At 32.2% G+C, this 14,314-nt stretch overlaps 1 protein-coding gene across 1 annotated transcript in view; it reads left to right on the top strand.

Moving 5' to 3' along the window:
• The window catches only part of LOC116430728 (endoplasmic reticulum aminopeptidase 1), a 91,716-nt gene that overhangs the window by 68,528 nt on the left and 8,874 nt on the right, over window positions 1-14,314 (top strand). Inside the window, exons 9-12 of the mRNA XM_076364964.1 lie at window positions 848-1,073; window positions 8,629-9,191; window positions 9,431-9,662; window positions 10,789-11,194. Of these exons, the coding sequence (XP_076221079.1) occupies window positions 848-1,073; window positions 8,629-9,191; window positions 9,431-9,662; window positions 10,789-11,194 (1,427 nt within the window). The remainder of the gene's footprint in view (window positions 1-847; window positions 1,074-8,628; window positions 9,192-9,430; window positions 9,663-10,788; window positions 11,195-14,314) is intronic.

Below are 14,314 nucleotides of genomic sequence, written 5' to 3'. Positions count from 1 at the left end.
AAGAGAGGTTGGTCGGCTGGGAATCACGAGTCTGATAATTTCTGCTTTTAACTTTTGTATATAGATGCGGGTGGAGTTTTCTTCTTGTACTAAAATTATTTTCCGAGCAGATGACGTTGAGTGTTTGTTCTTTGCTGCCTATTTTAATTCATTTAATTGTTGTCGGAACGTTTTCGGAGAAGCCTTGACGAATATTTCAAAATTGAGTCACCACGGTGAATCTGTGGAAACTAACGCGTCCCTGTTGCTCAACCGACCATCCCCTTGCCTTTCTGTCCACAAGTTGGGAGTCGGTCTGTGCGTGAGCTGCATCACTACTAACGAACCAGCAATTTTGGATGCTGATATCTTGATAACGGCTTACAAGAAAAATTTCATGCCTATGGTTTGGAAATATTTGAATGTCGGCTTCAGAAATATGGAATAGAAAATATAGGGTTCTATTTAAGAATTGTGACGTGAACTTTGCAGGACGTTCCAAGGTCATATCACAGTCAAATATCTCCCACTGTGAGATGTAGTATTTCATACCCTGTAACTTTTGTTTGACACATTTGTTTGCGTCACTGATATTTTTCGAGATTATTCAGTATTCTTGATTCGGTCCCCATATATTTTTCTTAAATAACACTTATTTCTATCTTGGAAACTATTGAGTTTTGAACCCATGTTCACTGGGGTCTTTTTACTTAATTTAGTGAGTTGTACACGCCCTATTATTTATGCGCAACAATTTTGTTACACCCTCTATATGCATCGTAACATTTAAAATGGTACCTAGGTACGTTTAGTCTCTCCTTACTTGAAATAATTTTATTATTAATGTTATAATAAATAACATCCACAGCTCCGTGATGACTTCCAAGAATCTGTCGAAATGTCTACGTATTTGGTGGCTTTTGTGGTGTGCGACTTCAAACGAGTTTCGGAGCTAACAAAGAGGAACATTTCCGTAAGCGTCTACGCAGCGGAGGCGATGCTTCCACAAGCGAAATATGCTGTAAATACTGCTGCTCGTACAATTGATTACTTTGAATCTTTTTTTGGAGTGTATTATCCATTGCCTAAGCAAGGTACGTAATAAAAATATTTTGTAAATTGTTAATAAACCGCTTAGTATAATTAAATAGTAACCATTTTTTAAGAATAATTTTATGAAAAGTGAATTACATATGTAAGATAAATCGTATCCCCTTTTTGGTTTCCGGAAACCTATGAACTCTGTTACAGCATTTTTTCTATATCGGAATAACATATACAGTCGTGGATAAAATTACGTGAATACTATGTTTATTTTAGAAAATTCATTGTTTGGATACAATGTTGGAAATAAATTTTAATTTTTCAACATAGAATATTCTTCGAAACATCGAACGTATGTACGTAGTACAAATAAAATCATAAAATCAGTTCCTATAATTACTCGTACGTATTTGTTTGTATTGGTGAACTTTAGACCGTGGATAAAATTAAATGGACACGTAGAAAGTTTTGCATTAACAGAAAGACAATGTAAACAAACATTAAGTTTACAAACATTGTATTGGAATCTTTAATATTATTAAATAAATATGTCTAATAGGAAACAAGAAGTTTGTGCTTATTTAGTAAAGGAAAATGACAACAATTATGCAGAATTATAAATATCTGCAGTTAAAATTTGTTAATATGTTTTCTTTAAAGCGCAATGAACACGACAACACAAAAAGTATCTGATTCCACGAGGTTTCTGAATTTTCACAAATTTTTCAAAATATAACTAGCGATCTGCCTCTTACCTATTTCGACATCTTCAGCTAAGACGAAGTCATACAATTCTGCAGAATTGCAATCATTTGTAGTTAAAACTGGGTGCTATGTTTTCTATAAATCCAATTGATGAAGACGACATAAAAATGATTTACTTCTGCGAGATTTTTGAATTTTTACAGATTTTTCAAGGTGGAAATATCGAAACAAATAGGAGACAGATCACGACTTATTTCTTGGCAAATTTATAAAAATTCAGGAACCTCGTGGAACCCATACATTTTTTACTTGTCCTGTTCATTTGGCTTTATAAAAAGTATATTAACAAATTTGAACTGTAAATATTTGCAATTCTGTCTGATTTTATTATTTTTTTTAAATATAACTATGGAAATAATGAGGTGAGGACTTGAAACATTTTAATATGAGCTAGTAGTGTAATAAAAAATATATTAAAAAAATATAATTCTTGTTCTTTGTCTATTAATTATAACAATTTTTTACTTACATTTTTTTATTAAATTAAATAAATTATACCGTTCAATAAAATGATTAACAATTTTATTATTATTATATATTATAGATAATTTTTCAAGTAAAAATTGTTTTTCTTTTGTTTTGATGAGTTATATATTAATTAGGACTTATCTTAAATTACGTATCATTATTTCCGGAGACGTCGAAAAAGTTATGAAAAATGCGGTTGAAGATAAGTGTATGATAATGGTTATAACTTATTTGATTGCAACTTTACTGCTTTGATTCCTATTTCTACTAGTTTAATCGTATGTTACTTACTTAGGAGAACATATTATATGTTATTTACAATGGATTTTGCCCTAATTTATACTAATCCTTTTCCAGTATCTAGTATAGAGTTTGTGTTAATATGTGTACCATATTTATTAAATAACAGTTACCATTTGTATCAAACTAGATGTTAATGGAAACATACAAGAATATTTTAATGACAACTCTTTACATTAATTCATTGGGCTCTACAATCAATTCCAACGAGTACTCAAATATTTATAAAAGAGATATACACTATAAATCATTATTCAGATATTGCAAAACTTGGTCCATAGTATTATAAACAAAAATAATGTTCAATGGGCAAATATACAAGATGTTTCGAAATTGTAGCGTATAAATGATGATGATGACGTATACAACTCACTAAACTAAATAAAAAGAATCCAGTAAATATGGGCAGAATACTCAATAGTTTTCGAGATAAAAATAAGTTTTGTTTGAAAGGAAATGTTTGAGGACTGAATTGGGAACACTGAATTATCTCAAAAAATATCAGCGATATGAACAAACGTATCAAACAAAAGTTACAGGATATAAAATACTCATATGATGGCGGGAGGTATTTAACCGTGACGTAACCTTCAAACGTCCTGTAAAGGTCACGTCATAATTTTTAAATAGAACCTTATAGTTTTTATTCCATATTTTTGAAATCAACAGTCAGATGTTTCCAAATTATAGAAACGAAATTTGTCTTATAAGCCGTTATCAACATATCAGCATTCAAAGTTGATGGTTCGTTAATAGTGACGGTGGCTCAAGCACAGACTGGCTCACCACTTGTATACAAAAGGGCAAGGAGAAGCTCGATTGAGGAACCGTGATGCCTCTGTTTCGACAGATTCTCCATAGTGATTTAACCTTGAAATATGACGGAGTGAGTGAAATATCTATAGATTTCCATAAAAACACATGGGAGAGTAAATGAAGATAGCGACTACAATGACTGCATCCTCAGCTGTGAATCCACGACCTGATCGACAAACAATGTGGTTCACATTTTCAGTTTGGAAACTCATCGTGTAACAAACAAAGGTCCTGAGCATTCCGTTCTTTTACTCTTCCATAAAAGTTCGATTATCCATCGGCTACCATCACTATTACTAAGCGAACAATTTCATTTCTATGGTTTGGAAGTGTCTGAATGTCAGCTTCAACAATATGCAATAGAAATGATAGGGATCTATTTCATTTTTATTAAGACTTAATTCCTTCGATTTAAATATTATTGTTAAAAAAGTTATTAACATTTTACCTTAATTTACTTTTGTAATAAGATCGATATGTATAACTACACAGTGAATTTACACTGCATCTTGCAAAGTAATATTTCACAGGACTATAAATTAAAGTTACTGAGCATAACTATCTTTGGTAACTTGTGTGATTATCCGTTGATTTTAAATAACAATACCGAGAAAACAAAAGTAAATCCTGACAAATGGATTTTATCATTTTAGAATACAATTATTTCTGTATCAAATCGCATGAATCTTTTTCCTAATTTACTTTTAATACTCCACCGACTAGTAGCGGTCGATAGGCTACCCAAGAAACAGCAACTTTGGATGTTGACATCTTGATAACGGATTATGTGAAAAATTTCATGTCTGTGGTTTGGAAACGTCTGAATGTCAGTTTCAAAATATGAAATAGAAACTATAGTATTCTATTTAAAAATTGTAACGTGACCTGAGCAGGACGTTTCAAGGTCACATCAGTGTCAAATACCTCTAGCCGTGATATGAGTATTTTATACCCTAACATATTTATTCGTATCACTGATATTTTTCCAAATAATTCGGTGCTCTCGATTCACTTCCCATACATTGTTTTTCAAATGTAACCTATTTTTATCTTTGAAGCTATTGAGCTTTCGACCTATGTGTATTGTGATTTTTTATTCAGTTTAGTGAGTTATATAGGCCCCATCATTTGTACGCTACAATTTCGAAACAACCTGTATATTCAAGTGAACAACAAGAACTTTGTTATAGTTATTAGTTTATAATTTTTTCAGATTTTTTGGGAAGGTGTATCATTCTCAAAAGAATAAAAGACCGATATTCTTTTTACATTATCGGCTGAATTATGCATACTACCATATTCATATTTTTACAAATATTATAAGGGGGTTTCTTTGAAAGATCTATCAAATGGTATGCGCGAATGTGGATTTGGTTTAGGGGTACTTTCACCCCTCCTTGTTCGGTTATGTCCCTTAGGTGATACTTTTATAATCCTTTAAATTCATCTGCGACACTAAACATTTTTGTATAACTACGATTATTCAGAATATAATTGAGTTATATTATAAATGTTGTAATTTTCTAAGATTCTTAATTATCGACTGATATCCCAATCTAGCGATTAAACGTTTCCTTACGATACAATCTTACCGTTCGGATTGTATCAAATAATTATAATAAAATAGTGTTACGAGGCCTACTAACAATCCTAGCGACTCCCTGATTTTACATCAGGTTCGTTCGTAGCAACACCTACTCCAAAGAAAAGATTTCTACAACCTACTGGCTCCCCAATTTCGCATTCGGTTCGCCCGCGTACCTAATTAACAAATTATCTCCATATTACCATGGTATAAACCTTCCACCCGGCCTCTCGCGCTGCTTGCGGCCTTGGTTCTTGACAATCCATTTGATTTAAAGGCACTTTTACCTCCCTTGTTTGGGCATACCGTTTCTAACATATATTCTTTGACAATGTTTTGCACAGAAGAAAGCGTATTAATACTGCGTACCTGCTAATTTTCAGAAAACTGAATTGTGCCGATGGCAATTTTGAGTAGGGTCAACTTATATCACTATACATATAGAAACTCAGATATCATATTGTTATGTAATGTATTTTAAATAGATAACCAATTTGAATCAAATTTAATATTTTTTTTTAATGCTGTGGTAATTGGCAAAATTGCGTAGCTAAGTGTCTTTATATGAAAACGAGTTAAAAAGACTAACTTAAAATTAAAAAGAGTATTATGTTTACTTATAAGAACTTAACACACCGGTACTTTGCGCATATTTTTCTGCTAAGTTACAAGTATTAAATTCTGTAAAAATATGTATAAGAAGCTCTATATGTGGGCACCATTCTTTAGATACACTTACTGCTGTGCGTGTATATTTCTATTACATTTGATAAAAAGTAGATCTCTGCTAAAAAGTTTACTATTTGCACACAGTGTACAAAAATTAGATGGTTGATGGAATTGTTTCGTTGTTTAAGACTATCTACACTTGTCATTTGTTGATTCTTTAAATTTACTGCAAAATATACAATGCTTATGTAATGCTGTCTTGTAATGACACAAGTTTCACGATGTATAGTTACAGTATATTACGAAAAATGGTATTATGATCATCTACGAGTTTACTCCTTGTTCACTTACAATAATGGAAAGGCAAAGAAGTTAATCTTTGTTTATTGTTGTTTCTGATGAAAAAAATGTTTTGTGCATATTAGTATGGTGACTAGAAACCAATTTCATGTGCAAACTATGTTTGGCGTATTATTTTAAATGATTAAAAATTATGTACACTGATCATATCTGAACACTTATCTTCGATAAAACTAAGGGTTGGTACAATGTATTGTATTATATAAATAATATGTATGGGTATCAATGAAAATATCCTATATAACAATCAAAGAAATACAAAAACAATAATGTAAGTATTCAATATCAACACGAAATAGTTTTAATGGTTCGGTTAGATACATTAACTGTAGACTGACAATGAATAATTTCGTCGAATAAAGCTAATATGTAAGTTACATATGGATTAATGCGGATGTAGTAGTGCCGGTTAATCTGCCGCTTAATTAAAGTAGTAGTAATTTAGTAGTAAAACCATCCCGAATAATTCCGATAATAAAAATGCAGATTATTACTATAAATCACTAATAATTTCATTGTTTTATTTTTCATATTATTAACAATAAGAACTGAAAATAAGTATCTATGTGATACTAGTTTAACAAATTTGTATGAATCACTAAACATTAGCCCATTTGGTGTGAGTATCCGTATCATAAGTGTAAAAAAAAAAACTTACATGAAAACAATCTCCGTAAATCGAGGGTCAGGTACAGCGCGTTACTGACGTAAACCCAGCTCCACCTCAGTTCGCGGCTCGGCCAGTAACAAAGACATCTCCCTTTGCCCCTCTTCACTTTTGAGTCACTGGCCGGCTTGGCTAACGTGAGTTCCGTATAGTAGGTACATGTACATATGTAAAAAAGAAAAATAGTTTGCAAATTCAGCACAGGGGAATCTACCAGAATTACCTCCTGTTTATTTTAATATGTATTAGACAGGGCTATTAATCACTTAAAGCCATCTTTATTATAATTTCGCCACTTATACATCTGTTTGGTCAAGAATACTTACTACGATTTTTCGAGATGATATATATATGACTTTACAATATACTGCCAAAGTTATTTGAAAAAAGTATTTCACAGTTAGATGTAAATTCAGTAATTGCGAAAATATTGAAATATTGAAAATTAAGACACCTAACAACGTGAACAGCAATAAGAACACTTGTATATAATGACAACTGTTATATTGTAATTTTATTCATAAGCTTGCCATATAAAATAATTTTATTACTCAGGTGCAGCTTTTTATCCTTCGAACGTTTGAAGTCGTTTGAATTAGAATATAAGCGTTACTATATATCACCAGTATACATGACATTCCATAAATAATTTTACGTACTAACAGAAGTCGAAAGTGTTTAATAAATTTTCTTCCGAGGCTTCTTTTGTACAAAAATCAGAACTAAAAGTTTATGGAATACACGTGTATTTACAGCAATGGTCAATAACAAAAAGTTACACTATTTACTTGTGATACAAAATAAAAATACATCTAAGTTGAGAATGAAGAATAACAAAATAATGTAAGAAATAGGGAAAAAACATAAAATAAGAAGTGTAGGGAAAAATTGTAAGTCAAGATGAAGCATGACAAAATAATGTTTAAGATAAGGGACAAAAAAATATACTAATACTTTGTTACCTGATTTCGTAAGTAAATTAATCGTCTACATCTGGCAGCTATACTTTTAGCAGGGAGTTACTCAAGCGAACGATCTCGACAATAATTCAAACTTGATTCTCGTTCAAAAGAAGCCTCAAATAAAGATTTGTAGGATGACGATAAGGTTAATTACAATTTGGACGTTTTCATAACAGTCTTTATTAAGACGAAGCTGCACAAAATTGTTGCGCGTGCGAGTGACTGTAACATAGAACTGTATATCTCGGTGTTCGTAGAGTTCTCTCAGATCTATTAGTTTTCTAGCGGCTGCCACGATCTCCTCCTTATATGGGAAATTTTCCTTGCTAAGGAGGAACGCGATTGGTTTTTTGCCGACTGGTGGAAGTCGCGAAAAGAGAATTTATTTATTATTATTTTACAACTACCTGCCTACTCTTTGCGCCCTTAACGCGTTTCTTCGGAGTAGGGGTAGTTGTTTAAAACGCTTTTCTAAATTATTGGTGATGATGCAGCGGGGTGTCTTCCGGGCCCAGTCTAAGTGCGGTGCACAGCTTTGGGTCCGTGTAACCGGACTCCGACTTTCGCCGGTTGACGAAGCCCAGGCGCACGCTTCACGCGGGCACCTCGAGCTGCAGCCCTTTCAACGATCCAAAATTTATGGCGTCCGTTTGCGCTATTGAGACTGCCGTGGGAGAGCTACGTGGACCAATCTGTCCGCCATATGTCTAAAAACACTAAGGACACTTTCTCAAAAACAGCGTCTTACACTGCGCATACCATAAATCTCGCAGAACTCTCGTACGCCGACAATTTGTTTTCCGGCACGTTGTTAGCCGCTACAGACTTTTATTCTACACTTTCGATTTGTTTTGGACATAGAGTCATCCCTGCAGTATTAGGTATATAATGCGGATTATCCTGTATAATTCTGAATATAAATTTAAGCAATTAATCCAATGGCAAATAATTTTCACAAATATTTTGACGTAGCACACCGTCCTAACGAAATAATTTTCTTCTCTTTTTATCAGATTTAATAGCTATTCCTGATTTTGCCGCCGGGGCAATGGAAAATTGGGGCCTAATTACGTACCGTGAAACATCTATACTTTATGATCCACAAGAAACGTCAACTAGTGCCCATGAATGGGTCGCTGTAGTTGTAGCTCACGAATTGGCTCATCAGTGGTTCGGAAATCTCGTCACTATGAAATGGTGGAACGATTTATGGTTAAATGAAGGAGCAGCTAGTTTCTTCGAATATAAAGGAGTAAATCATATCTCACCCAAATGGAGCATGATGGATCAATTTATTTTATATAAAACTCAGCCAGCTCTTGATCTCGATGCCTTAACCAGCAGTCATCCTATAAGCGTACCGGTAAAAGATCCCAATGAAATTGAAGCTATTTTCGACGACATCAGTTACAGTAAAGGAGCTTCCATTCTCAATATGCTAGAAGGCTTTCTCTGTGAAGATGTTCTTAAAAGTGGATTGAACGATTACCTGAATACACACGCATATGGAAACGCCGATACGAAAGATCTCTGGGCAGCTTTTACGAAGAATGCTAATAACACTTTCGACGTAAAAGTATGTTAAAGTAAAGATAATATTATACTGATATAGTGAAAAGAATGTCCTACAGTACAATAATACATGCAATACAAATGATTTTATATGCAAAAATTATATTTTTGTATATGAATGATAATAAATGGTTAATAATAGTTAGTAAATACATAATATATATTAGTTAATAAACAACTATAATAGTTAATAAATGAAATTTCAGTATAAGTTTATATGTCTATTTATTTGCATGTTTATAGGCTGTCATGGATACATGGACCCAGCAGATGGGTTTCCCACTAATCACAATTACACGTGATGGCAATACTATTACAGCAAGTCAGAAACGATTTTTACTGTCTCCGAGAGAAAATGATACCGAATTATTACAGCCAAAATCACCCTTTGACTACAAGTGGTACGTCCCGTTGAGCTACTACACAGACAAAGAACCGCACAAGCTTCACAACGTGTGGATGAATTTAACCGATGGTAACATTTACAGGACAATTATAACGAAAATTTTAATATACTATTTATAACTATGAATCAGATATTTGCTGTACTTTTATCACAATTATTAGTCAATAATTTCTTTCGGTTCTGTATGATAATGATCGTTGTATTATTAATTGATAGAAACTTCGTCTGCAATAATACATATTTAATAATGAAGCATTGTATTTGGTCTACCAGAAAGTTTTAAATAGAAAATATATTAACTATTTTATTATTTTATGACATAACTCCAAAATGTTTCTATAAATCAGTCACGTCGGCGCCAGAAACCTTTTTATTCTCGAAATTTAATATATCTGGATCCAAATGTTTAAATGTAAAAGTTATATTAATTTTTGATAGCATTCTTCCTGAAAGATGAATGATGCGAATGTGTGGCTACAAGCATATCAAACGCTAGTGATACAAATACTCCGCATCTTTAAGTATTTATAGGGCAACATTTCATGTTCGAATCAATTTCGAACTGCTTCGAAGCATAATGACTTACATGTGCAAAATAATAGTTATTTTTACATATAACATGAAAACTACATATGCAATCATTTTTTTCGTCAGAATATTTATCGTACTAGCGAATATTGAAAGTGAAATATTTAAGCACAAAGCTTTGAGTTAGGTTAAGTTAAGTAAATTTAAGCAATACGTTTAGTATTTTTTCTTTTAAAGTACGTAATTACAACATAAATATAAATGGTAATATATGTATGTAGTTGCTTTTTTCTTTTATTTATCAGTTTCAAAACTTTTTTCTCTTTTTCAACATAGCTTTTGGTATATTTATATAATTATGTTATCTTCTCGATGGAATACGTAATAGAATATTATAAATGTATTTTGTTTACTTTATTTAATAATGTCTTTCTGCCTGTATCATATAGGTTTGAATATAGTAAATATTTCAGAGGATGAACAAAATTTTCTGATAGACTTGTATAGACGTGATTACAGTAGGTGAAATTTAGTAGAGAATGAATCAAACTGTTTCAGTCTTTTAGGGCGAAGAATTTATTCCCATGGACGAATGAATTTATTGTCTAGTAATTTCTTATATTTCGATAATTGCAATTCACGTGATGCGAATATTATTTATTTTTAGTAACATTCGAGATACCCAATGACGTTGAATACATAAAATGCAATGTAAATCAAAGTGGATTTTACCGTGTAACTTACCCGGAAGACATGTGGACGGCGATCATTAATACTTTATTAAGTGATCACACGAAGTTTAGTCCAGCTGATCGTGCGAGTCTTATCGACGATGCGTTCACACTGTGCGAGGCAGGCGAATTAAATGCTACTATACCACTTGAATTATCACTTTATCTTCTAAACGAGAGGGACTACGTACCATGGGCTACGGCGCTCGGATATTTACACTCTTGGAAGGGAAGACTAAGCGAGAGCCCAGGTTACAAAAGATACAACACATTCTTCAAACAATTATTAACTCCTGTTACGAAATACGTCGGTTGGATAGACGAAGGACCACATTTAAAAAAGTAAGTACTAATCATACTTAGCTGCATGAACAAATAATTAGATTTTTACAGAATCGTTTGGATAAGTAAAAACGATTTATTACTGGACATTGAGACATTATAAATACTCAGAATAATATTTCGATACGTTATTCAGTTAAATTTTCATTATCAATTTTGATACGTTAGTTTATTAAAATACAATGTTGTCTTATTATAACAATATCAAAACTCAATCTCTAATTGATGACTAACTCAAGATTTTCATCTTTTGTGGTTCTATGATGAAACAAACTCGACATTCAATTTAACTCCAATAGTTACGTATTTCACTCTGCTGGCAATATGCTTTTTCACTAACGCAGACGGCAATATGGATATTTTATGGTCTGGCCTGATTTATCATTGTTGTGCGTTCTGTACAAATTTCAAAAATATATAAAATATTTATTATAGTCCCCACCTTAATGTACAAATGACTACCAGTGTTCCTCGTCCACTGTCGCTTTACATTGAATACTTCCAAAACACAAACGTGGGCGGCAATATGGACGATTAACCCTTTATGGGCCGTAAGATACGGTAGAAATTCGGTCGCGACGTACACCAAGAACAGCGGAACTTTTCGTTAGGTGTATATTTCTGAGAAAGTATATTGAAATAATCGAAACACTGCATTCCACTACATTAAAACAATATTATTTATTTCTTTGTATTATGCGTTGAATTCTTAGTGTACATATTAACAATTTAACATTGACATTAATGTTTTTTTACGATATATCTAATAATTTAATGCAGCAATATTTTTAACCACCTTTTGCCGCCCACAGTATCACAGGCGCAAGTTTTCTGAGTGCCTTTAAGTCTCAACAATAGTCAAAAGATTAAAGGAACAGAAATTATTTTGTCCTCTTCAAACTTGGAATTGAACTAATCCCTATAGGTACCAGATTTTTTAGGTGATAGACCTAGGCAGTCTGACTTCTCCGTTTTGGAGAAATTAAACAATAAAATTCTCGACAGGACCACAAATGGTCCATATTGCCGACGGAGGCTTAATCAAATTATGGCACAACATTAAATTACAGCACAATCTCAGTGTTTCCAAAATGTTCTCCAAACATGAGTAAATTTAAATTAAATTTAAAATAAATTCCTTGAGTGAAAAATGCAATAGATTAAGACAATAGTTCTGATCTTATCGATTTGACTACAGCGCTGACGTTGATAAGCTTACCAGGGGTCCAGGTTTTCTTGGATTCGTCTTTGTTTTTGACGCATCCTATGATTACAATGATTCATTACTTTTTAACACATTGTATGCAGGGACTTCATGTACAGATATCAAAATGATATCGGTATTAAGCCTGGAAATTTGAACCGAAATAATATTAATACCGGTATAAGGCTAAGAAAGCTATACTAAGACTTGTACATCTACTACCGAAACCGATATAATACCGAGAACCGAAATAAATACCGGTATTTTTCCGGCTCTTCTAGAAAATGCATTGCGATAAAGGTTAAGGATACATTTACATTGAAGCTGCGATAAATGATGAAACGTATAAATAGAAATTTATCGCTACATTTATTATGTAGATGAGCAACAAGACAAGCGTTATGGAGCAAATATACTCTGTCATTTCTTTGATATCATTGTCATTCTTATTCGTGATTGCTGGCGAGGCAATTCTCGGTGGTAACACGGTTACTCTCACGAATATTCTTTAAAAGTAATTAATAACAAAACTCTCGCCACAGATAAAACAAGAAAACCGAAATAATACCGATATTGTAGTATTCTGATTTTTATAAGGGTTAGGAAGATATCGCCGAAAAATACCGGTATAATAACGGTCCGGGTTAGATTATAATACTGAAATTTACATTTTTTGTAGAAGTTCCTGATTGTATGGTCGCAATCCTGTGTGTTTAAACTTACGTGGCGCAGGCCATTTTTGGCGATTTGTCGCCTTCGGTACAGGATATTAAAAAACTCCAATTACTCATATATTCTGAATATTCATTTCTCCTTTTTTAGTTTCTTATCGGAACCTCAATGATTTCTTACTATGAAAAAAAAAATTATAAAATACTACAATAGTTTATGCAGGCTATCAAAACAGATTTTCTCATTTAATATACTAGTATATTTCCTGCAGACTACCGAAACTTCACGAAAAATACACTACATTGAACAGTATGCTTAAGATGACCCGATTATTGTCGAACTCGGCAATTTCAACGTCTCTTTTTTTTTATTCGCAGACCTTTTTTATATATGAAACTTCAATTGCCTAGTATAAAATAATTATGATAGTAATTCTATCCTGTTTGCTGTTATCTTAATCAAAAACACATAACAAATATGATGGTGACAGTTTCATTCATTAAAAGTCAAAAACGAAAATGTTTGATTTTTTAATTAAAGGTCTCGAGTTCATAACAAGCCTTCAGTCGTGTTGTACTTTACCATGTCCGCCATGCTGAAATCATCGTATCATGGAATCGAATCGATTCTACCTTCCATAATTACAATGTTTGAGTCTCGATGAGTGTTATGATTATTCAATGTTCACTGTACAAGTGTAATACAAAATTGAAATTTAAGTATGATGTAATGTCCATTTAAAGTGCAAGTCCAACAATTTTTAGGATTATTAATAAGAATATAATATATTTAGATATAATACATAAGAAATAAATTTAGCGTGTTTATAAAACAGAAATGATATAGTTATATGAAGTTTTAAAAAAACATGTACTTGATCATAAACATTGGTTTAAAGGAGATGATTTTAGGTCAAATTATATATTTTTGTTTATACGTCATACTGCGGCCAATTTTTACGTAGTTTAAAATATTCACATTTTGTAATTGTTCATGTTATTTTTTTTGCAAAAAGTTTTTTGTTTGTAAAATCTCTTTATTCTGTAACATATTTACATTTTAGCATATAATAAATCAAGATGTTGTAAACTCATAAACATTTGTTAACAATTAAATTTTTTCACAGCTACTACAATTAATGCTAAACCTACTACTTATGATTAATCGATCGATACATTTAATATCTCTCCATTCTAGTTTATTTCTTTAAGATAAATACGGTGTTTGGTACATGTTTTGATTTT

This window comes from Nomia melanderi, chromosome 2, assembly GCF_051020985.1.
Source record: "Nomia melanderi isolate GNS246 chromosome 2, iyNomMela1, whole genome shotgun sequence".
NCBI classification, from domain to species: domain Eukaryota; kingdom Metazoa; phylum Arthropoda; class Insecta; order Hymenoptera; family Halictidae; genus Nomia; species Nomia melanderi.
This window is presented reverse-complemented; position numbering and strand designations above follow the sequence as displayed.